Source organism: Rhinoderma darwinii, chromosome 3 (assembly GCF_050947455.1).
Source record: "Rhinoderma darwinii isolate aRhiDar2 chromosome 3, aRhiDar2.hap1, whole genome shotgun sequence".
NCBI lineage: Eukaryota > Metazoa > Chordata > Amphibia > Anura > Rhinodermatidae > Rhinoderma > Rhinoderma darwinii.
Genome location: NC_134689.1, coordinates 111,917,758 through 111,944,016, shown reverse-complemented (window position 1 = coordinate 111,944,016; position 26,259 = coordinate 111,917,758). Strand labels below are relative to the sequence as shown.

The 26,259-nt window shown below is 41.3% G+C and overlaps 1 protein-coding gene across 1 annotated transcript in view; it reads right to left on the bottom strand.

Annotated features, from left to right (window-relative positions):
* RAD50 (RAD50 double strand break repair protein) overlaps positions 1-26,259 on the bottom strand; it is a 191,899-nt gene that overhangs the window by 160,235 nt on the left and 5,405 nt on the right. The window contains exon 3 of the mRNA XM_075856559.1: positions 686-769. Coding sequence (XP_075712674.1) covers positions 686-769 — 84 coding nt within the window. The remainder of the gene's footprint in view (positions 1-685; positions 770-26,259) is intronic.

The window sequence follows — 26,259 nt, the reverse complement described above, 5'->3', positions numbered from 1 at the left end:
TGGTGCACGCTGTATGATAAATTTGGCGCATCTTGCTAGACATGTTGACAATATTTTCTTCATTACACCACCTCCTGGTTGGCTTACTTTAGACTTATTTTTCACTCAAATTTTGGAGCACTTTTGTGAATTTAAACTATGCCCCTTTAAACACTTTTTAACGCAAAAAATGTCTTAAACACACAATAAATTTGGCTCAAGACATGTGCGTGTTCTTTGGCGCAAACTTATATAAAGTTCTGATGGATTTACCTTAGTAATCTCCCCCAAGGTCTGCTTAAATCCAGTCAAAATAATCTTGTGATACTTCACAAATACACATGGGAAAATCACATTGTTGAAGTCTTTTAGTACTGGTCATACATTTCTTTCACACAGCACTGGAAGTTTCATTCAAATCAATGGCAGCTTGATTGTATTAGATTTTCAGTAACAAATCTGTGATCACTGTATAGGAGTTTGATACGTCTGTAGTGTGCATTTTCTCTGAAAATCAGTGCTGGTCCGAGATCAGACTTAAAAAATGTGATCTTCCCATGTGTATCTGTGAAGTATCAGCTTATTTTATGCCGATTTTCCATTTAGGTATAGGATAGTAGAATACCTTCTACTTATACAGTGAATGAATTTGTAGTATCATAATTGCTCGACAATACAGCTACTATTGAATACACTTACGATTTACCTTAGGATCATGCACAAAGGTATTTCCTTTTGATCCAGGTGGAAAATCCCCTGTTGTAATATACTTGAGACACTCAATAATGGTCTGAAATATCAAAAGAGAACGTTCGTTACTTACATTTGAATGATATGTATCTGAAACTGTACTTTTAGTCAAATGGGTCCACTCTGTGATCTCCTCCACAAACATACATGAGTTTAATATTCTTAACATGTCTATAGATATAATTAAAGAACTTAGTACGATCATAGGTTGACTATATTTTCTGTTATTTAACACATTCCCGCCGGACGACGTACTATTACGTCATGGATGAGTGGTTGTTAACGCGAACTGCCATATATTACATTATGGGCGGGCGGCTATCCCTCATCGGTGATTGTCCCGATTGGTTAGTTAGACCAGAAAAAGAAACAAGTCACGACCAGATAGTTGAAAAAAATACAAAAAATCCTTTATTAAAGTCAATTAGGCACAACCACATAGACAAAACTATACAAGATAAAATCACATAAACCCTCGTAACAGGATGGAATCAGAACATGAAAGCAGCGTGGCCCCCCAGATAGTAATCCGGTCAAAGGATCGCCCAGAGTGCTAAAGTGCATAAATCATCAATTTTAAGCAGGTGCTAGGTATGGTACATTTGCACAGATTGATACATGGACATGGATAACTGTAAGTGTAATCACAAAAAGTACATAACGTATAAACGGCAGTATACCTACACCTACAGAGTACAGGAGCAACCAGGAGATCAAAGCCGGGGGGGGGGGGGGGCGCTGCTGGACCCGACGCGCGTTTCGCTGATGCTTCGTCCCCTGCTTTCATGTTCTGATTCCATAAAATAAAGGATTTTTTTTATTTTTTCAACTATCTGGTCGTGACTTGTTTCTTTTTCTGGTCTAATCTATTAGTCACTAGAACCATTGGTATACCTGGGGGCATTGTTCGGTTTGCCGATTGGTTAGTTATATCGGTCTGTCCGATCTTGGCTTCCATAGCCTGACAGGACAGTGATTGGTGCTGTCCTGGACAGCTGGCCATCATTACAGATTGCCGAAAGACCGATGTCAGAGGTTCTTCATCAGTGATTGCTAGGATTGGTCTGTTTATCGTGACGGACCAATCAGAGCACTTTGGAGACTATTTTAGATTTGTAATCCCGCTCTGCCCTTCTGATTGTTGGAGAGACGAAACAGAGCGGTTGAGTTAAGAGAGTTGTGCAGAAAAAAAGCATTTTATATATTATCTATATAAAAAAAAAAAACTACTCCCATCATCCCTTGATCACCCCTCCTGATCATCCTGCGTGCTGCATCCCAGTGACTGATAAGTTACTGACCAGTGATAGGGTTGTTGGTTTTTTTGTTTTTTAAATACTCCCACCTTTTTTTGATCACCTTTTAGTGACCTACGTATTGTATCCCTGTGGCTGATTAGTGAAATCGCCATTAATGATCTGTAATCAGGACCTTGATCCTCTTTTTTGGGGAGGGGGGGGATTTGGTTTTGTTTTATAAAAAAATATATATATAAAGTTGTAGTTGTGTTGAGTTGAGTTGGGTCAGTAATGAATGTTTCAGTCCTGTATCCCTGTGGTTGATCAGCGACATCGCCATCACTGTTCTTTAATTGCTCCAATTCAAATTTTTTTTTTGGAGCATTTTGTGGTTTGCTTTTTTATAAAAAAAATGTGTTTATATACGGATTGGAGTCACATTATTATGACAACCAGCTAATATCCAGAGTAACAGCCGTATGCCGCACAGACAGCAACTACACAGTCTAGGAGTGACTTCGTAAGGAGCTGGTAGGTTGTCTCAGGTATCTGGAGCCATGCTGACTGCAGTGCATCCCATACATATTTGCTGGAGGGTGCAGGAAAAATAGGACGATCGAGGTGATCCTACAGATGCTCAAGTCTGGTGAATTAGGGGCCTAAGGAAGTACTTGGAAGTCTTGGTCGTGCTCTTCCAACCACTGTCGGACATTTCTAGCCGTGTGACATGGCGCATTGTCTTGCTGGAATATTCCATCTGCCCCAGGGAAGACAAACAGCATGTATAGGTGGACGTGATCTGCAACGATGGATTCATACACAAATCGGTTCAGAGTGCCTTCCACATGGATGAGTGAGCCCAGAGAATGCCATGAAAAAATTCCCCAGACTATATCGCTGCCGTCACCAGCTTGTGTTCTTCCAGCAATGGTTTCAGAGTGTTTGATGTTTCTCAGAGGACACGCCAATGTCCATCCATGCGATGAAGCAGAAACCGTGACTCATCGAAAATGGGAACACTTTGTTGGTCCAATTACGATACTGCAGTGCAAATTAAAGCCTTTTTTCCCGATGCACCTTTGTTAGCATAGGAGCAGTGACCATCCGTCTGCTTCGGACCCCATAAGCAGTAGGGTTCGCTGAACTGTTGTTTTGGACACACGTCTAGTAGCCCCCTGGTTGATTTTCACAATGAGCTGCTCCACTGTAGTGTGTGGTTCGGCCATCGTGCACCTTCGCAGCAGACGTTTACCACTCACATCAATGGCATGTGGTGCTCCGCAGTTTCCACTTTGATTATTTTCAATAGTGCCATTTGTCCGCTCACAATATACTTTCACCACAGCAGCACGCGAACAGTTCACAAACTACAGTGTTTGAGAAATACTGCCACCCTTGGCCCGAAAGCCAATAATCATCTCTTTTTGCAACTCTGATAAATCGCCCCTTTTACCCATGGCAACGAGTGATATGTGTTCAGACATCCCGATCGCATACCTTATATACCCACCAAGCCAGCCCACTACACATCACTTCTTTCATGGGCTACGCAGTGCCGACGTGAAAAGTCAAGGTGGTGTATATAGAATATATATATAGTTCTGGGTGTATGTGCAGCCTAGGTTCCCACCTTATAGAGGTCTCCTTGTCATGGCAGATGGGCTCACACAATTTGATCAAAATGTGCGCTAAGAACCTTCCTATTGTAAGCAGATTTAGCACGAACGCATATTTATTTATATTTAGTGGCTTAGATGGCATTAGTGTTCGCAGTGTGCGGTCGCCACTTTCTTGTGTGCTGTAGAATTTTGCAGTCACAGGCGTTATGCACCTGTATGCACGTTTTGTTTCATTTTGTTGGAATGTGCTGATAAAACTTTTGTGTCTCATATATATGTATATATATATATATATATATATATATATATATATATATATATATATATATATATAGATATATATATATATAGGTAAGAATATAAGAATAGGTATATCAAACAATAGAGGGGAATGCCTGTAACGGACAACCATGACCAAAAAAATCTTGAAAACACAATGGGAGCCCTCGCTGACCGTGTGTCGAAGGCAAAGCCCAGGAACAAAATTTGCTGAGAGGGAGACAGGCAAGATTTGGAGTGGTTGATAATCCAACCGAAGCAACACAATGGTCTAGAGTGATCTGGAGTGCCAGCCCGTTGTCCTCCCTGGAGCGGTACTGAATCAAAATGTCGTCCAGGTACGCGGTGACTGTCACCCCATTTAACCGAGGAAGTGCCATCACGACCAAAATAACCATTATAAAAACACCGTGGACCGACCGAAGGGAAGAACCACAAAATGATAATGATGTGATAGCACTGCAAAGTGCAGGAAGCACTGGTGAATCTGGTAAAAATTAACGTGCAGATACGTGTCCTTGATGTCCAATGAGGAAGGAAACTCCACCTGTACCATTGGAAGCAATGACAGCTCGGAAGGACTCAATTCAAAAAGGACGGACCCTGACAAGCTGAGACGCTTGCGATCCATGATGAGCCAAACCATGCTGACCTTTTTCGATACGACAAAAAGGTTGGAGTATAACACCCTAAATCTATGGGTCAGGGGTACTGGAATGATGACCCCTTAACAAAGCAGAAAGTCAATTGCTCGAAAAAAAGCGGACGCCCTGGAAAAGGACTGTGGAACAGTATGCATACATTAGGTATGGATACATACCTAAGTATGCCCTAACAGGAAATATGGTCAGATAGCCCTGGGGTCCTTCAATGGACCCTGGGCTATCTGTTTATATAAGGTAGGTCCTTCCATCGCGTCACAGGCATTCCCTGTGACACGTTCAAAGGGGGATCTCCCCCTTCTCATTTTCGCTTTGAATTCTGCGGTCGGCTTTGTTCAGGAAATATGAAAAGGGGATAATGGCGGAGATCAGAGGTTTCTCTGATCTCCGCCATTAGAGCAGGACTGCGGCTGTGTATGACAGCCATTGCCCCGCTCGTGAATGCGTGCGCACACTTGCTGTGTCCATGCGATCAGCATTATATAATGCAGTAGGCTCTGCACTAATGAGCGGCAGCCACTAAAGACCAAAAACATGGGGGCGCTGTGCGTGCACCATGTTCTGTCTTCAGGGCTGGAGCTGCCGCTCAATGGTGCAGCGACGGCCACATCACATCATGCTAGTCACTAAATTCATGTATTACAATACGAAGCTGTGCGAAATACATGAATACATGGTTTTAAATCGCTTGAGTGTGCACAGCATCTAAATAGTATCAATATTTCGAGGTATGGTGCAACCCTACACACAATATGTCAGGAAGTGCAGCCACAGGAGAAGCCGATGTTGTACAGGTTGGACATCCGAGAGATGTAAGCGTGGACTAGCTGTGCTGCTGCTCTGAGAGAGGGGCTAATATCGATCTCACGATTCTGATCAAAATCAGAATTGTAATTTACAGGAAAGGGCGAATTAATCAAATTAATTAGGTTAAATCGCCCACACCTACTACCATTTGTCGATTTATTCATACATTTTCTAGGAGAAATAACAGTGGAACGGCACAACATAGAGTTCTTAGAAAAAAAATTCCAGAACGGTTATATTATGTGCAACACACATATTTACTAAAACAGATGTGTCAGGAGAAGGGACATGTTCTCTTAAAAAAAAAAATAATAATAATAATAATAATAATAGAAAGATTTGGAAATGCTAGAATACAGAATGCATCTTTTATAAAAAATTGGGGATCAGAAGCCCCCGTTCCTTCTTACTTTACCCCTGCAGTGAGGAGAAGCTTGAATAAGTGTGCCAGTCACTTCATTCAGTCAATTTACTCAGCTCTTTCCATCATTCCAATAGACTTTAAATTAGACCGCCACTAATTTCAGTGGCCTCTTCACGTCAGTCGAGCAGTGAGCAGGAATTGGGGATCGAGGAATTGAGATCAGACAATTATCACCTATCCTGTGGATAGTTGAAAATTGGCAATTTTGGTACAACCCCTTTAACCCCTTCCCGCTCCTTGACGTACTATTACGGCATGGCAGCTGTATCGTTCGCGCTCCATGCCGTAATAGTACGTCACGGGAGTAACGGCCGTTTCGGCCGTCCTCCCGACACATACAGGAGCTGTGACGCTGCTGTCTTGTTCAGCAGCTGTCACAGCTCCTACAGCGTGGACCGATCGCTGTGTCCCCGCTGATTAACCCCTTAAAAGCCGCGTTCTATAGAGATCGCGGCTTTTTAGGGGTTAAGCTGCCATCGCCGGCCTGCTACACGATAGCGGCCGGCGATGGTGACTATGGCAACCGGACACCAAACAATGGCGTCCGGCTATGCCATAGACGGAAGCCTAGTGGGTCCTGACAACGTCAGGACCCACTATGCTTGCTGTCAGTGAGTAGCTGACAGTTCTAATACACTGCACTACGCATGTAGTGCAGTGTATTAGAATAGCGATCAGGGCCTCCTGCCCTCATGTCCCCTAGTGGGACAAAGTAATAAAGTTAAAAAAAAGTTAAAAAAAGATGTGTAAAAATAAGAAAATAAAAGATTTAAAAGTATTAAAAGTAAAAATACCCCTTTTTCCCTTATCAGTCCTTTATTATTAATAAAAATATATAAACAAACAAATAAACTATACATAATTGGTATCGCCGCGTCCGTAACGGCCTGAACTAATAAATTATTTCATTATTTATCCCGCACGGTGAACGCCGTAAAATAAAATAATAATAAACCGTACCAGAATCACAATTCTTTGGTCACATCACCTCCCAAAAAATGGAATAAAAAGAGATCAAAAAGTCGCATGTACCTAAAAATGGTACTGATCGAAACTACAGTTCGTTACGCAAAAAATAAGTCCTTGCACTGCGTTATTGATTGAAAAATAAAACAATTATGGCTCTTAGAATAAGGTAACACCAAAAGTGAATGATTGTTTACAAAACGTATTTTATTGTGCAAACGCCATAAGACATAAAAAAAAACTATAAACATCTGGTATAGCCGTAATCGGATCGCCCCGCAGAATAAAGTGAACATGTCATTTATAGCGCACGGTGAACGCTGTAGAAAAAAAAGAATAAAAAAACAATAGTAGAATGGCTGTTTTTTAGTCACCACGCCAACTAAAAATAGAATAAAAACTGATCAAAAAGTCGCATGCACCCCAAGAAAACTACAATGCATTCCTCAAGGGGTCTAGTTTCCAAATTGGGGTCACTTTTGGGGGGTTCCCAATGTTTTGGCACCACCAGACCTCTTCAAACCGGACATGGTGCCTAATAAAAAAGAGGCCTCAAAATCCACTAGGTGCTCCTTTGCTTCGGAGGCCGGTGCTTCAGTCCATTACCGCCCGAGGGCCACATGTGGGATATTTCTCTAAACTGCAGAATCTGGGCAATACGTATTAAGTTGCGTTTCTCTGATAAATCCTTTTGTGTTATAAAAAAAATGGTATAAAGAGGATTTTCTGACAAAAAAAATATGTAAACTTCACCTCTACTTTGCTCTAAATTTCTGTGAAACACCTAAAGGGTTCATAAACTTTCTAAATGCTGTTATGAATACTTTGAGGGGTCTAGTTTCTAAAATGGGGTGTTTGATAGGGGTTTCTAATATATGGGCCCCTCAAAGCAACTTCAGAACTGAACTGGAACCTAAAAAAAAAAAAAAAATGAGGCAATACTTCGCTTCTTACATTATACTGATAATGAGCCGTGCCCACCCTGAGATGACCCCAGTTTTGACCGTTTGTATAAACGGAGACCCCTATTAGACCATTCCAGTGCCCGGTTTTCCCAAGCATACACCCCCGAGAAGTGTATTTCTATTGATGAGTCCCTGGTACATTTTAAAGGGAGGGTTCAATTCCGCGAGTACCTGCCGGGTAAGAGGGCAAGGTATGGCGTGAAGATGTCTAAGCTGTGAGAGTGCATCAGGGTATACCTACAGGTTTAGGATATATGAAGGAAAGGCCACCCCCAAAACAAACTGCATCCTGGACTACAATAGGTACATGGAAGGGATGGACTTGTCAGATCAAATCCTGAAGCCCTACAGCGCCATGCGGTGTGGTATAAGAAGCTGGCCGGGCACTTCATACAGATGGCATTGTACAACGCGTACGTGCTGCATCGATGTGCAGGCCAGACGGGAACTTTCCTGGAATTTCAAGAGGTGATTATCAAGAACCTAATCTTTAGGGACCAAGAAGGGGGGGCACCCAGTACTTCTGGAAGCGAGCCCACACGCATCGTACCAGGGCAACACTTTCCAGGAGAAGTTCCCCAAACTGGCAAGAAGGGAAATAGTCAATAGAGGTGCAAAGTCTGCTATAAGAGGGCGATAAGGGATGACACAATATATCAATGTGACACGTGTCCCGAATAACCAGAGCTCTGTATGAAAGAGTGTTTTAAAATTTATCATACATCCCTTGGTTTATAATTTACCCCAATTTTACTTACCCTGATGCACTCCGCACAGCTTATCCCCCCTCGTCTTTCCCCTCTAAGCCCTGCTGTGTGCCCAGGCAGCTGATAACAGCCACATGTAGGGTATTGCCATACCCGGGAGAACCCACATTACAGTTTATGGGGTGTAGGTCTCCGGTCAAAATGCTCACTACACCTCTAGATGAATGCCTTAAGGGTGTAGTTATTAAAACGGGGTCACTTCTTGCGAGTTTCAACTGTACTGGTACCTCAGGTGCTTCTGCATACATGACTTCGCACTAGAAAATCCCCAGTAGGCCAAATGGTGGTCCTTTCCTTCTGAGTCCTCCCATGGGCCCAAACGGCAGTTTATCACCACAAATGGGGTATTGCCGCACTCAGGACAAATTGGGCAACAAAATGGAGTATTTTATTTCTTGTGAAAATAAGAATTTTTGAGCTAAAATGACATATTATTGGAAAAAAAATATATTTTTTTAATTCCCAGCCCAATTCAAATAAGTTCTGTGAAGAAACTATGTGGTCTAAATGGTCACATTACCCATAAATGATTTCCTTGAGGGGTGTAGTTTCCAAAATGGGCTCACTTCTGGTGGGTTTCCATTGCTTTGATACCTCTGGGGCTCTGCAAATGCGACATGGCACCCGAAAACAAAACCAGCAAAATCTGTACTCCAAAGAACACACAGCGCTCCTTCCCTTCTGAGGCCTCCCATGGGCCCAAACGGCAGTTTATTGCCACAAATGGGGTATTGCTGCACTCAGGAGAAATTGGGCAACAAAATTGAGCATTTTGTTCCCTGTGAAAATAAGAAATTTTGATGAAATTTTTTCCAATAAGATGTAATTTTTTATTTTTTTAATGTCACAGCCCAATTGAAATAGGTGCTGTGAAAAAACTGTGTGCTCAAAATGCTAACAACAACCATAAATGAATTCCTTGAGGGGTGTAGTTTCCAAAATGGGGTCACTTTTGGTGGGTTTCCATTGCTTTGATACCTCTGGGGCTCTGCAAATGCGACATGGCACCCGAAAACCAATCCAGCAAAATCTGGACTCCAACAAACATATAGCGCTCCTTTCCTTCTGAGCCCTCCCATGGGCCCAAACGGCAGTTTATCACCACAAATGGGGTATTGCCACACTAAGGACAAATTGGGCAACCAAATGGGGTATTTTGTTCCCTGTGAAAATAAGAAATTTTGATCACAAATGACATTTTATTGGAAAAAATGACATTTTTTTCATTTCACAGCCCAATTCAAATATGTGCTGTGAAAAAACTGTGCGGTGAAAATGGTAACAACAACCATAAATGAATTCCTCGAGGGGTGTAGTTTCCAAAATGGGGTCACTATTGGGGGATTCCTACTGTTTTGGCACCTCAACACCTCTCCAAACCCGGCATGCTGCCTAAAATATATTGTAATAAAAAAGTGGACTCAAAATGCACTAGGTGCTTCTTTGCTTCTAGGGCTTGTGTTTTAGTCCACGAGCGCAGTAGGGCCACATGTGGGACATTTCTAAAAACTGCAGAATCTGGACAATACATATTTAGTAGTGTTTCTCTGGTAAAACCTTCTGTGTTACAGAAAAAAAAATGAATAAAATGGAAATTCAGCAAGAAAAATGAAATTTGCAAATTTCACCTCCACTTTGCTTTAATTCCTGTGAAATGCCTGAAGGGTTAAAAAACTTTCTAAATGCTGTTTTGAATACTTTGAGGGGTCTAGTTTTTAAAATGGGGTGTTTTATCAGGGTTTCTAATACATAGGCCCCACAAAGCCACTTCAGAACTCAAGAGGTACCTTAAAAAAAAGGCATTTGAAATTTTCTTAAAAATATGAGAAATTGCTGTTTATGTTCTAAGCCTTGTAACGTCCAAGAAAAATAAAAGAATGTTCAAAAAACGATGCCAATCCAAAGTAGACATATGGGAAATGTGAAGTAGTAACTATTTTGGGTGGTATAACTGTCTGTTTTACAAGCAGATGCATTTAAATTCAGAAAAATGCAATTTTTTCAAAATTTTCTCTAAATTTTGCAATTTTTCACCAATAAACACTGAATATATCGACCAAATTTTACCACGAACATGAAGCCCAATGTGTCACGAGAAAACAATCTCAGAATCGCTTGTGTAGGTTTAAGCATTCCGACGTTATTACCACATAAAGTGAAATATGTCAGATTTGAAAAATGGGCTCTGAGCCTTAAGGCCAAAACTAGGCTGCGTCCTTAAGGGGTTAAAAGAATACACTTTTTTTTAACCCCTTCAAGACACAGCCGATTTTCTCGTGACATATTGTACTTTATGTTAGTGGGAAAATTTGGTCGATAAATTCAGTATTTATTTGTGAAAACCACCCAAATTTAGAAAATTTTAAAAAATGTTTATTTTCCTCAATTTAAATGTATCTGCTTTTAAAACCGATAGTAATACCACACAAAATGCTTACTAGTTAAAGGGGTTGTCCACTATCGGACAATTGATGACCTATCCACCGGATAGGTCATCAGTACATGATCTGTGGGGGTCCGACACCCGGACCCTGCACCGTTAAGCCACTCTGGCTGCCTCCGGTCGTACATGTCGGAAGAAACTGGCTCCGGCCATGGAATAGCGGCCGAGCTGCAGTACTGGGCACACTGTAGGGTTCAGAAGGGAGGGAGCGTCATTTGGAGCGCAGATTTTGCTTGGTAGCTGTTCTGTTTGGGGTTTTACTGGGATTTCAGTTTATGTGGGGGGATATGTAAGCTGTACGGAGTACATCAGGGCATAATAAGAGGGTATAATAATGCGTTAAATAAATAATAATCCGTAGATGTGTGGCCAGGGTCGATTTTTCCTATAATAAAAATCTTATAGGAAAAAAAGCATTTATTTTTTTTTTTAACGTGTAACTTTTATTTTTACACTTTTATAAAACATTTTTATTATGTTTTTTTTTTTTTGTCCCACTAGGGGACTTGAAGACCTGCAGCACTGATGGCCGCTATAATACATTGCATTACCTACGTATCAAGTATAGGTCAAGAGAAATAATCGCACAGTAGTTTTAGATAACTGACATAGTACCATAGACATGTTTAGATTGCAATATGAGGACCGGAGAGTCAAGTATTGGTTCAAATGAACATAGTGGACTTGAACATTTCTAGCACACATATAGCAAAATTATGCTGGTTCGTAGAGGCTACACAGGCAGAAATGGATCTTGCAATAGACAGAAGAAATTCAGCACATCGAGTAAGTATAAAATATGGTGTACTTATCCCGCCGGTAATGCACGGCAACCAGGTAGAGATGGCTTAAGTATCTTCCTCTCGTGGTTGGAAACCACGGTTCAGCGAAGTTCCTTTCAAATGCCGGAAATCAATAACAGCTGAGCGGCCGACCATTCACTGTCAGGCAGTGACAGGAAATCCCGTTCAAATGGCAGATGAATGTGCACTTGATGAAAGTGCTTAAAGAGGCTCTGTCACCAGATTTTGCAACCCCTATCTGCTATTGCAGCAGATAGGCGCTGCAATGTAGATTACAGTAACGTTTTTATTTTTAAAAAAAACGTGCATTTTTGGCCAAGTTATGACCATTTTTGTATTTATGCAAATGAGGTTTGCAAAAGTACAACTGGGCGTGTTTAAAAGTAAAAGTCCAAGTGGGCGTGTATTATGTGCGTAGATCGGGGCGTTTTTACTACTTTTACTAGCTGGGCGTTCTGATGAGAAGTATCATCCACTTCTCTTCAGATTCTGCCAGATCACGCTGTGACGTCACTCACAGGTCCTGCAACGTGTCAGACGAGCGATGACACATCGGCACCAGAGGCTACAGTTGATTCTGCAGCAGCATCGGCGTTTGCAGGTAAGTAGCTACATCGACTTACCTGCAAATGCCGATGCTGCTGCAGAATCAGCTAGTAAAAGTAGTAAAAACGCCCCGATGTACGCACATAATACACGCCCAGTTGTACTTTTACTGTAAACACGCCCAGTTTTACTTTTGCAAGCCTCATTTGCATAAATACAAAAATGGTCATAACTAAAAATAAAACCGTTACTCTTATCTACATTGCAGCGCCTATCTGCTGCAATAGCAGATAGGGGTTGCAAAATCTGGTGACAGAGCCTCTTTAATACTGCGAGCTCGTCTGCATACATTCACAGGTAGGTATATGCTATTGTAGCCGATGGGTTCCGTTCTCCAGCTGTATCAGAGTTGTGTCCAAGTTACATGACAAACATGAATTCAATCTCCCGACCGGAACAGCAGTTTCCGGTGTGTGATGTCACACAGCACGCTGACGCGTTTCGTCACTTACGTGACTTCCTCGGAGCTATGAGAAAACATTGACACAGGTCCTCTATATCAGAGGAATGTGAGCCAATGATATTGGTCGAACAATCAAGCCGCTTGTTAACCCTAATGATTCCGAAACGGATTGAGGTAAGTAATTGCAGTTATATATAGTATACAGTTCAATACACAGAAATTAACTCAATCAGGTTTATTTCATAGTTTAAAGAGTTTAAATGACTCTTTCCCTCCCCAAAGACTGACTATCCTCACAAAATAAAATAATAATAAATAATAAAATAAAATAAGAAAACATAAATATAATTATAAATATAAAAGATAATAATACCAATAAAAATAAAAATAAATATAAAAAATAATAAATAATAGACTATAAAATAAAAATAAATAAAAATTAAATAATAATAAAGAATAATAAAAAAATAATAAAAAAAGAGAAGATGCGAGCTGGGTCCCGAGAGCCAGGCCACACGCTTATACCAATATTTTGGGGTACATGCAACTTTTTAGCCTATTTTTGGGAGGCAAGTTGACCAAAAAACAGCAATTCTGGCATAGTTTTATCTATACAGCGTTCACCATGCGTTATAAATTACATGTTGACTTTATTTTGCGGGCGATTCCGAGGATACCAAATTATAGCACTTTTTGCACAATAAAATTACTTTTGTAAAAAGAATGTATTTTTTCTGTCGCCACGTTGTGAGAACCATAACTTTTTGATTTTTTAGTTGACTGAGTTGTGTGACGGCTTGTTTTTTGCGAGACGAGCTATAGTTTTTGTAGGTACCATTTTTGGATACATGCGACTTTTTCATCACTTTTTATTCCAATTTTTTGGAAGGCATGGTGACCAAGAAACAGGAATTCAAGCATTGCTTGTAAGGTGTTTTTTTCCTACGTTCAACGTGCGTGATAAATAAAATAGTATTTTTATAGTTCAGACCATTACGGACGCTGCAATACCAAATATGTATGGATTCTTTTTTTTTTTTTCCAATAAGAAAGGACTTGATAAGTGGAAAAAGGGCAATTGTGTTTTATTTTATTACTTTAACCCCTTCCCTCTTTGGCCACTTTTGACCTTCCTCACAGAGCCTCATTTTTCAAATCTGACATGTTTCACTTTATGTGGTAATAACGTCAGATTACTTTTACTTATCCAAGCGATTATGAGAATGTTTTCTCGTGACACATTGGACTTTATGTTACTGGGAAAATTTGCTCGATATGTTCAGTATTTAATTGTGAAAAACACCAAAATTTAGCGAAATTTTGCAAAAAGTAGCATTTTTCTCAACTTAAATGTATCTGCTTGTAAGACAGGCAGTTATAACACACAAAATTGTTGCTAACTAACATCCCCCATATGTCTACTTTAGATTGGCATTGTTTTTTGAACATCCTTTTTTTTTTTTAGGACGTTACAAGGCTTTGAACTTTAGCAGCAATTTCTCACATTTTCAAGAAAATTTCAAAAGGCTATTTTTACAGGGGCCAGTTCAGTTGAGAAGTGGCTTTGAGGGCCTTATATATTAGAAACACCCAAAAAGTCACCCTATTTTAAAAACTTCACCCCTCAAAGTATTCAAAACAGCATTTAGAAAATTTCTTAACCCTTTAGGCTTTTCAAAGGAATTAAAGCAAAGTAGAGGCAAAATGTACAAATTTCATATTTTTTGGGAGAAATTAATTTTGAATCCAATTTTCTTTATAACACAGAAAGTTTTACCAGAAATGCAACTCAATATTTATTGCCCAGGTTCTGCAGTTTTAGGAAATACCCACATGTGGCCGTAGCGTGCTACTGGACTGAAGCACCGGCCTCAGAAGCAAAGGAGCACCTAGTGGATTTTGGGGCCTTATTTTTATTATAATATATTTTAGGCACCATGTCAGGTTTGAAGGGCTCTTGCGGTGCCAAAATAATGGAAATCCCCCAAAAGTGACCCCATTTGGGAAACTACACACCTCAAGGAAATTATCTAGGGGCATAGTAAGCATAGTAAGTTATTGAATGTAGGCCGTGAAAATTAAAATCTACATTTTTTTCAAAGAAAATGTAGGTTTAGCGATTTTTTTTCTCACTTCCACAAGGACTAAAGGAGAAAAAGCACCACCAAATTTGTAAAGCAATTTCTCCCGAGTAAAACAATACCGCACATGTAGTAATAAACGGCTGTTTGGAAACACGGCAGGGCTTAGAAGGGATGGAGCACCATTTGGCTTTTGGAGTTCATATTTAGCAGGAATGGTTTGCGGAGGCCATGTCACATTTACAAAGCCCCTGAGGGGAGAAAACAGTGAAAACCCCCCACAAGTGACCCCATTGTGGAAACTACACCCATTGAGGAAATTATCTAGGGGTATAGTGAGCGTTTTGACCCCACAGGTTTTTTGCAGATATTATTGGAAGTAGAAAATAAAAACAATCCTTTTTCTTCAAAAAGACATAGCTTTAGCGCAAAATCTTTAATTTTCTGAACAAATAAAGGAAAAAAAGAACCCAAAATTTGTAAAGCAAATTCTCCCGAGTACGGCAATACCTCATATGTGGTCATAAACTGCTGTTTGGATACATGGCAGGGCTCAGAAGGGAAGGAGCATCATTTGGAGTGCAGATTTTGCTGGATTGGTTTCTGGGTGCCTGTGGGACAAAAACAGTGGAAATCCCCCAGAAGTGACCCCATTTTGGAAACTACACCCCTCAATGCATTTACCTAGTGGTGTAGTAAGCATGTTAACCCTGCAGGTGTTTTGTAGAAATTAGTGTGCACTCGATGTTGCAGTGTGAAAATGGGATTTTTTTCCATAGATATGCCAATATGTGGTGCCCAGCTTGTGCCACCATAACAAGACAGCTCTCTAATTATTACGCGGTGTTTCCCGGTTTTAGAGACACCCTACATGTGGCCCTAATCTTTTGCCTGGACATTCGACCAGGCTCAGGAGTGAAAGCGTACCATGTAAAATTAAGGCCTAATTTGGTGATTTACAAAGTATTCGTTCACAATTGCAGAGGCTCTGATGTGAAATAATAAAAGAAACCCCTGAGAAATGACCCCATTTGGAAACTACACCCCTCAAGGCATTTATTAAGGGGTGTACTGAGCATTTTCACCCCACAGGTCTTTTCCATAAATGAATGCACTGCGGATGGTGCAAATTAAAAATTTCTATTTTTCCCTAGATATGCCATTTCAGTGGCAAATATGTCATGCCCAGCTTATGCCACTGGAGACACACACCCCAAAAATTGTTAAAAGGGTTGTCCCGGGTATGATGATGCCATATGTGTGGAAGGAAACTGCTGTTTGGGCACACTGTAGGGTTCAGAGCGGAGTGAGCGCCATTTGGCTATTGGAGAGCGGATTTTGCTTGGTAGTAGATTTGTTTGAGTATTGCTGGTGTTTCCATTTATAATGTGGGGGTACATGTAAGCTGGGCAGAGTACATCAGGGGCATAGTCAGGTGGTATAATAATGGGGTAAAAAAACAATAAAATGATCAATAGATGTGTGTTACGCTGTGGAGCAATCCTTTCTGCACAGGCCGGTGTCGCACGGATATATGGCGTCCTTTCTTATGCCCCTTTTGGTCCACACTCCGCACCTTTGCAGTTAAGGGAAATTTTGCTGGGAAGTGTTGTCCTGGTATGATACGAGCACCGTCGCTTCCAGCAGATATGTTTGGGCCCTCCCCTTCCAGGTTCCCTAATTTTAGATCCTTGATAAATTGCCTCTTGAAAGAAATGTTCCCCTCGGACCTGCACAACTGAATATTTTTTATTTCCTGACTTATTGTAGCCATAACTCATTTTATTTTTTCATAGACGTAGTGGTATGAGGGCTTTTTTTTTGCGGGATGAGCTGTAGTTATTATTGGTACCATTTTGGGGTACATGCTTTTATGACTTATTTAAGTGCAGCGATCGCGTTTGAGCGCTGCACTTAAGGGGTTAATGGCGGGGATCGAAGCAAATTTCGGTCCCCGCCATTACAGCCGGATGTCAGCTGTAAGTTACTGCTGAGAGCCATCGATGATGGCACCAGCTCAGCTTCTGAGCCAGTGCCAAACATTTGGCGTATGGATACGCCAATTTTCGGAAAGTCCTGGCTTTCCATGGTGTACCCATACGGCAAATGTCGGGAAGGAGTTAAACTTTAATTTAATTTTTTTCACTTTATTTTTTTAGTCCCACTAGGGGACTTGAAGGTCTAACTGTCTGATTTCTTTTCTAATACATTGCACTACCTATGTAATACAATGTATTAGAACGGTCAGTCGTTCACTGACAGCAAGCCGCTTAGGCTCCGCCTCTGGGCGGGGCTAATCGGCTTCCGTAATTGGCAGACCAGGAGGATCTTGTTAGGCTCCTTGTTGCTATAGCAGCCATTGGCACCCCTGCGATAGCATCGCAGGGGTGCCAATTTGGCTACAACCCACTAAGTTGCCGCGATAGTTTCATCTAAGGGGTTAACGGCAGGGATCGAAGCTAGCCAGTCACTGCCGTTACAGCAGGGTGTTAGCTGTAACATACGGTCAACACCCGCTGCTGATGACGCAAGCTCAAATTCTGAGCCTGCGCGATCTTCCCGTCAGCCACTGTTAGGCCTCCGGTTGTCATTGCAGCCATCAGCACAGCAGCGATCTGGTCACTAGGGTGCCGATTGTCTACAAACACCTTAAATGCTGCATTCGCTTTTGACCACTGCATTTAAGCGATTAATGGCAGGGATCAGATAACTTCGGTCCCCACCATTACTGCAGGGTGTCCGCTGTAACATAAAACTGACACCCGCGGCTGATGGCACGGACTCCGTTTCTGACAAATTGCGGGAAGCACTAGCTTTCCATGACATATACTTGCGACAAATGTCAGGAAGGGGTTAATCATTTGCTTATATTATAAAGTGCAGGTAGATTTGTCAGCATTCACTTTTATTTAGGAAAGAGACAGTTTGCAGCCTATTGCTAAGGAAACAGTGAGAAAATTCTATTAGAATTTTTCTATGAAAAATCTCGACAAGACTAAACCTACAAACTGTCGTTGAGGTTTTGACACTTCAGAAGTTGCCTAAACATCATAGGACTATTCTTTCTGCCCTGCAAGAACTTGTTAGAAGTTGCATAATGCCGGACAGTGTTGACAACATCTTGGGAATGGAGGACCGTTGATCATAAATGAGAAACTAAACAAATGGGTCAAGATAACAAAATTTTACAAAGGAAAATTCCCCCCTAAATTTCAGTAAACAAAACTAGTTTCTCTTTAGTCTTAAATCATAGTAATTTTACATATTATATTTTAACCCCTTAAGGAACAGACCTTTTTTTTTTGTTCTTTAACATATGGAATAGCGTAGTAGACTACGCTATTCCATTTCTGAAAAAAACGTATACCAGGTAAAAGAAAAAAAAAATTTAACACGGGAACCTATGAGTGACGGTCACAGGCATACGCTAAAGCATGTGTTTTTTAACTGCTTTTCTATGACCTATACGTTAAACTGATACTAGAATAGTCTATGGGTAGCGGAAACGTTAAACGGATGCATCATGAACTCTCATGACGTTTCCGTTTAATGGATACCGCCACTGTTAGGAAATCTGTCTCAACCTAAATTTAACGTACGTCAGGAGCTTTTCTGGTGCATATGCGAAACGTAGTGCAATAACATGACATGAAGCGGGCCTTAACCCCTTCCCGACATTTGACGTACATGTACGTCATGGAAAGCATTGACTTCCCGCAAAATGCCGTACATGTACGTCAAATGTTTGGCACCGGCTCAGAAACTGAGTCGGTGCCATCATCACCGGATCTCAGCTGTATCTTACAGCTGACATCCGACTGTAACGGCGGGGACCGAAATTAGCTTCGATCCCCGCCATTAACCCCTTAAGTAGGGATGCACGGTGCATCGAAACTTCGATACTGTTTCGATACTTTGCATCCCTAAACGGTTCGATACCGCTATTTCCTGTATTTCGATACTTCGCTGCGCAGCCGCACAGCTCAGTATAGTAATACATGAATGTATGGGAGCGCGGCTGCGGCTGTGTAATTCAGCCACAGCCCCGCTCCTGAGTCCTGATAACATGTGCGCACGGTCAGGATGATGCGATGTGGCCAGCGCTGTACTTATGAGCGGCGGCACTGGAGACAGAACATGGCGGGCGCTCTGCAAAACACACCCATGTTCTGTCCTCCGTGCCTGAACCGCCGCTCATTAGTGCAGCGCCGGCCGCTTCTCCTCATGCTGACCGCGCGCGCACTTCCTGTCAGGAGCGGGGCAATGGCTGTATTACACAGCCCCGCTCTATAACGGCGGAGATCAGAGAAACCTCTCATCTCCGCCGTTATTCCCCTGAATGCTGCGATCACAGCTGACTGCAGCATTCAGGAGAAAATTAGAAGGGGGGATGCCCCTGGATCGCGTCACAGGGAATTCCTGTGACGCGATCGAGGGCCATACCATATATGGGCAGACAGCCCAGGGTCTATTGACGGACACCAGGGCTGTCTTACCATATTTCTTGTTGTTAGGACATACCCAAGTATGTCCTAACAACTGCCTGTGTGCTATCTGTCTACAGGCTAATGTACTGGGATATATCTGATATATGTCAGTACATTAAAGTTTAAAAATAAAGTAAAAACAAAGTATTGTTAAATGTAAAAAAAAGACACATTCACCTTTTTTACAATAAACATTAAAATAAGTCTCAATACATAAAATATTCACACATTCAGTAATGGCGCGCACAACAATATTTTTGCATCCTTTATGATGTGTACGCTGTAAAAAAATGAAATAAACACGGCTTTCATTCACTTATTATTGTGAGGCGCGAGGTGCGATGAATTTACCCTCCATGTTCCTCACATTAATAGTAATTAACCCCATCATGTACCTCGCACATTAACCCATTATGACTGAGAAACATGATGGGATTAATTACTATTAATGTGAGGCGCGTTCAAAATTCATCACACGTCGCGCCTCACATCAGAAAACGGAAGATTTATTTTTTTTTATTACTGTTGGCAAAAGTATCGAAATTGGTATCGAAATCGCAATACTAAACGAAGTATCGGTATCGAAGTCCAAATTCTGGTATCGTGACATCCCTACCCTTAAGTGCAGCGCTCAAACGCGATCGCTGCACTTAAGGTGTTTGCAGCTCATCGGAGCCCCAGCAATGAAATTGCCGGGGTTCCGGTGGCTGCAATGGCAACCGGAGGCCTAATACTGGCCTCCCGGTCTGCCTAGCACCGAAGCCGGTCAAGATCCGCCCGGCGTCGGAGCCTGATCGGCTTCCGTAGCTGCCGGCAAGATGGCGCCGGGTCAGGAGCTGATCCGGCGTCATCAGCGGTGGATGTCAGCTGTACTGTACAGCTGACATCCACCTGTAACGGCAGGAACCGGAGCTAGCTCCGATCCCTGCCATTAACCCCTTCGATGCAGCAATCGAAAGCGATTGCTGCATCGTAGCGGTTACTAGCAGATCGCCAGCCCTGACAGGCAATCGGGACTGGCGACTGCTGTTATGGCAACAGGAGACACAATGGTCTCCTGCTCTGCCATTACGGAAGCCTATTAGGCCCCGCCGGGAGGCGAAGCCTAATCGGCTTGCTGTCAGTGAATGACTGACAGATCTAATACATTGCACTACATAGGTAGTGCAATGTATTAGAAAAAAAAAAATCTGACCGTTGGACCTTCAAGTCCCCTAGTGGGACTTGAAGAAAAGTGTAAAAAAAGTATAAAAAAGTGTAAAAAAAAGTGCAAAAAATAAAAGTTTGAAAACAATAAAAGTTTCAAGTAATCAAATAAAACACAATCCCCCTTTTACTCTTATCAAGTCCTTTATTATTGAAAAATAATAATAAACCATATGTATTTGGTATCGCCACGACCGTAACGACCTGAGGTATCAAAATATTGTATTATTTATTGCACGCGGTGAACAGCGTAAAAAAAACCGTAAAAAACGTTACCAGAGTTTCTGTTTTTTAGTCACTTTGCCCTACAAATATTAGAATAAAAAGTGATCAAAAAGTCGCACATATCCAAAAATGGTACCTATAAAAACTATAGCTCGTCCCGCAAAAAACAAGCCCTCCTACACCTCCGTCGACAAAAAAATTAAAACGTTATGGTTCTCACAACTTTGCGACAGAAAAAAAATACATTCTTTTTACAAAAGTAATTTTATTGTGAAAAAAGTTGTAAAACATAAAAAAATGCTATAAATTAGGTATCGCCAGAATCGTACTGACCCACAGAATAAAGTTAACATGTAGTTTATAACGCATGGTGAACGCTGTATAAAAAAACCGAAAAAAGCTGTGCCAGAATTGCATTTTTTTGTTTACCTGGCATCCCAAAAAATAGGATAAAAGGTGATCAAAAAGTCACATGTACCCCAAAATGGTACCAATAATAACTACAGCTCATCCCGCAACAATCCAGCCCTCATACCGCTACGTCTATGAAAAATAAAATTAGTTATGGCTCCAATAAGTCAGGAAATAAAAAAATATGCAGTTGTGCCCGAGGGGAACATTTCTTCTGTTTGAAGAGACGATTTATCAAGGACCTAAAATTAGGGAACCAGGAAAGGGAGGGCCCAAACATATCCGCTGGAAGCGACGGTGCCCGTATTATACCAGGACAACACTTCCCAGCAAAATTCCTCAAACTACAAAGGTGCAGAGTGTGGACCAAAAGGGGAATAAGAAATTACACCATTTATCAGTGCGACACTGGCCTGTGCGGAAAGGATTGCTTCACAGCGTAACACACATCTATGGATTATTAATTTTTTTTCATACCACCTGACTATGCCCCTTATATACTCCGCCCCGCTTACATGTACCCCCACATTATAAAACACCAGCAATACTCAAACAAATTTAGTACCAAGCAAAATCCGCTCTCCAAAAGCCAAATGGTGCTCCCTCGGCTCTAAACCCTACAGCGTGCCCAAACAGCAGTTTCCTTCAACATATATGGCATCGTAATACCCGGGAGAACCCTTTTAACAATTTTTGGGGTGTGTGTCTCCAGTGTCATAAGCTTGGCATGACATATTTGCCACTGAATGGCATATCTAGGGAAAAATATAAATTTTTAATTTGCACCGTCCGCAGTGCATTCATTTATGGAAAAGATCTGTTGGGTGAAAATCCTCACTACACCTCTTAATAAATGCCTTGAGGGGTGCAGTTTCCATAATGGGGTCACTTCTCAGGGGTTTCTTTTTATTATTTCACATCTGAGCCTCTGCAGTTGTGAACCAATACTTTGTAAATCGCCAAATTAGGCCTCCACTCCGCATGGTACTCTTCACTCCTGAGCCCTGTCATATGTCCAGGCAAAAGATTAGGGCCACATGTAGGGTGTTTCTAAAACCGGGAAACACCGCATAATAATTAGAGGGCTGTCTTGTTATGGTGGCACAAGCTGGGCACCACATATTGGCATATCTATGGAAGAAAATCCCATTTTCACTCTGCAACATCGAGTGAACACTAATTTCTACAAAACACCTGCAGGGTTAAAATGCTTACTACACCCCTTGGTAAATGCATTGAGGGGTGTCGTTTCCAAAATGGGGTCACTTCTGGGGGGTTTCCACTGTTTTGGGCCCACAGGCGCCCAGAAACCAATCCAGCAACATCTGCACTCCAAATGGCGGTCCTTTCCTTCTGAGCCCTGCCGTTTGCCCAAACAGCAGTTTATGACCACATATGGGGTATTGCCGTACTCGGGAGAAATTGCTTTACAAATTTTGGGTTATTTTTTTCCTTTATTTGTTGAGAAAATGAAAAAATTTGCGCTAAAGCTACGTCTTATTGAAGAAAAAGGACTGTTTTTATTTTCACTGCCTAATTCTAATAAATTCTATGAAACGTCTGTGGGGTCAAAATGCTTACTACACCCCTAGATGAATTCCTCAAGAGGTGTAGTTTCCTAAATGGAGTCCCTTTTTGGGCGTTTTCATTGTTTTGTCCCCTCAGGGGCTTTGCAAATGTGACATGGCCTCCGCAAACCATTCCTGCTAAATGTGATCTCAAAAAGCCAAATAGTGCTGTTTCCCTTCTAAGCCCTGCCGTGTGTCCAAACAGCCGTTTATTACCACATGTGGGGTATTGTTTTACTCGGGAGAAATTGCTTTACAAATTTTGTGGTGCTTTTTCTCCTTCAGTCCTTCTGGAAATAAGAAAAAATTAGCTAAACCTAGATTTTTTTTGAAAAAATGTAGATTATTATTTTCAGGGCCTATTTCCAATATTTTCTGCAAAAAAACTGTGGGGTCAAATCGCTCACTATACCCCTAGATAATTTCCTCAATGGGTGTAGTCTCCAAAATGGGGTCACTTGTGGGGGGTTTCCACTGTTTTGTCCCCTCAGGGGCTTCGTAAATGTGACATGGCCTCCGCAAACCATTCCTGCTAAATGTGGACTCCAAAAGCCAAATGGCGCTCTTTCCCTTCTAAGCCCTGCCGTGTGTCCAAACAACCGTTTATTACCACATGTGGGGTATTGTTTTACTCGGGAGAAATTGCTTTACAAATTTTACGGTGCTTTTTCTCCTTCAGTCCTTGTGGAAATGAGAATAAATTAGCTAAACCTACATTTTCTTTGAAAAAATTTAGATTATCATTTTCACAGCCTACTTCCAATAATTTATGCAAAAAACCTGTGGGGTCAAAACGCTCACTATACCCCTAGATAATTTCCTCAATGGGTGTAGTTTCCGAAATGGGGTCACTTGTGGGGGGTTTCCACTGTTTTGTCCCCTCAGGGGCTTTGTAAATGTGACATCGCCTCTCAAACCATTCCTGCTAAATTTGAGCTCCAAAAGCCAAACGGCGCTCTTTCCCTTCTAAGCCCTGCCGTGTGTCCAAATATCCATTTATTACCACATGTGGGGTAGTGTTTTACTCGGGAGAAATTGATTTACAAATTTTGCGATGCTTTTTCTCCTTTAGTCCTTGTGGAAATGAGAAAAAAAATCGCTAAACCTACATTTTCTTTGAAGAAATGTTGATTTTAATTTTCACGGCCTACTTCCAATAATTTCTGTAAAAAACCTGTGCGGTCAAAATGCTCACTACACCCCTAGATAATTTCCTTGAGGTGTCTAGTTTCCCAGATGGGGTCACTTTTGGGGGATTTTCACTGTTTTGGCACCGCAAGAGCCCTTCAAACCTGACATGGTGCCTAAAATATATTCTAACAAAAATAAGGCCCCAAAATCCACTAGGTGTTCCTTTGCTTCTGAGGCCGGTGCTTCAGTCCAGTAGCACGCTACGGCCACATGTGGGATATTTCCTAAAACTGCAGAAACTGGGCAACAAATATTGAGTTGCATTTCTCTGGTAAAACCTTCTGTGTTATAAAAAAAATTGTATTAAAAATTTATTTCTGCAAAAAAATATGAAATTTGTAAATTTCACCTCTACTTTGCTTTAATTCCTGTGAAATGTGTAAAGGGTTAAGACATTTTCTAAATGCTGTTTTGAATACTTTGAGGGGTGAAGTTTTTAAAATGGGGTGACTTTTTGGGGGTTTCTAATATATAAGGCCCTCAAAACCACTTCACAACTGAACTGGCCCCTGTAAAAATAGCCTTTTGAAATTTTCTTGAAAATGTGAGAAATTGCTGCTAAAGTTCTAAGCCTTGTGAGGTCATAGAAAAATAAAAGGATGTTCAAAAAACGATGCCAATCTAAAGTAGACATATGGGGGATGTTAGTTAGCAACAATTTTGTGTGGTATAACTGCCTGTCTTACAAGCAGATACATTTAAATTGAGAAAAATGCTAATTTTTGCAATTTTTCACTATATTTTCGTGTTTTTCACAATTAAATACTGAATGTATCGACCAAATTTTACCACTATCTTAAAGTCCAATGTGTCACGAGAAAACAATCTCAGAATCGCCCGGATAGGTGAAAGCATTTCAATGTTATTACCACATAAAGTGAAACATGTCAGATTTGAAAAATGAGGCTCTGTCAGGAAGGTCAAAAGTGGCTAAAGAGGGAAGGGGTTAAAGGAGTTACCGGATTTAAAATATTTTTTTTTTTTTTTTTTTAACATAGTACTATTTATTCTAGTTTCCCATGGTATTATCTAGATTTTAAAATAATTTTCAATATCTACTATGATGGTATGATCACACGTTTAAGCAGAACCTTTCACCTGCCCATACATGTGCAGAATGTAATGGGGAGGGCTTCACAAACACTGTCTCACTTTACATTTTTTCCTATCTTCCTCTGTTATTTACATATCGGTGCCGTTATATTTGGTGCCCGATAACGCTCCCTTGCCAATTAGTTAGATCGAAACGGACCATTGACAGTTCAGGGGCTTATTTACATATTGGGCGCCAAATATAACGGCACCGATATGTAAACAACGGAGGGAGATACATGTATGGGCGGTGAAAGGTTCTCTAACAAAAAACTATGTAAAATATGGAGCTGTTTTCAAGGGAAAACAGCCTCTGATTTACAGCCGTTCAGATCAGAGGGCAGATGGAGGCCGATCAGAGGGCAGATGTTTGGAGGCGTTCAGCCCCTGTATTTTCAGACATTTTTCGGGGCATTTAAGGCCCGAAAAACGGCTGAAAATAGGCTGTGTGAACATACCCTAAAGCTGAAGGCAGAAATCACAGGATTCTCCATTGACAGAAGTGAATAGATTATCTCCAGACTATTGTTTCCTATCGTCCATGTGGCAGAGCAGCAGCTCAGGCAAGCTGGCTGCTCCCATAATCATGTACAGAAAATTGAATAAATAAATTTACAATCAGAAAATAAAAATGGATACTTTCAGTATCTGGTTGTAATTAGTAAAAAAGAAACATTTAGGTGACACATTCTCTTTTCCTACTTACAGCCACCCACTTTACAGGGAATTACAATACCAGTCAATTCAATCGAATAAGCCCAAAAAAAACTATGTTCTTGTGATCGGTGGCGTTCCTGAGGTCAGACCCACACCGGTTATAATGTTATGCATATCCTAGTAATGCGTCATAAAATTATTAGTTGGGAATACCCCTTTAAGGGTCAGTTCACACAGTTTTTTTATGCGAAAACCACGTTGGAAAATGCGCCAAAAAACGTTCGAAAATGCCTCCCATTGACTTCAATGGGAGGGGAGGCGTTTTTTCCCGCGAGTGGAAAAAACGGCTCGCGGGAAAGAGAAGGGACATGCCTTATCTTTGGGCGTTTACATCTCTGACCTCCCATTGACATCAATGGGAGGCAGAGAAAGAGTATATTTCGCTGCGTATTTTTGCCCGCGGCACTCAATGGCTGCGGGCGGAAAGCGCCGAGAAAAACGCAGCGAAAATCAGCGTGTAGGCAGAGCAAAATCTGCCTCAAAATTGCAAAATGAATTTCGAGGCAGATTTTCTGCCTGCAAAAAACTCTGTGTGAACCCAGCCTTAGAGTTAAACAGCTGGTATCAGAG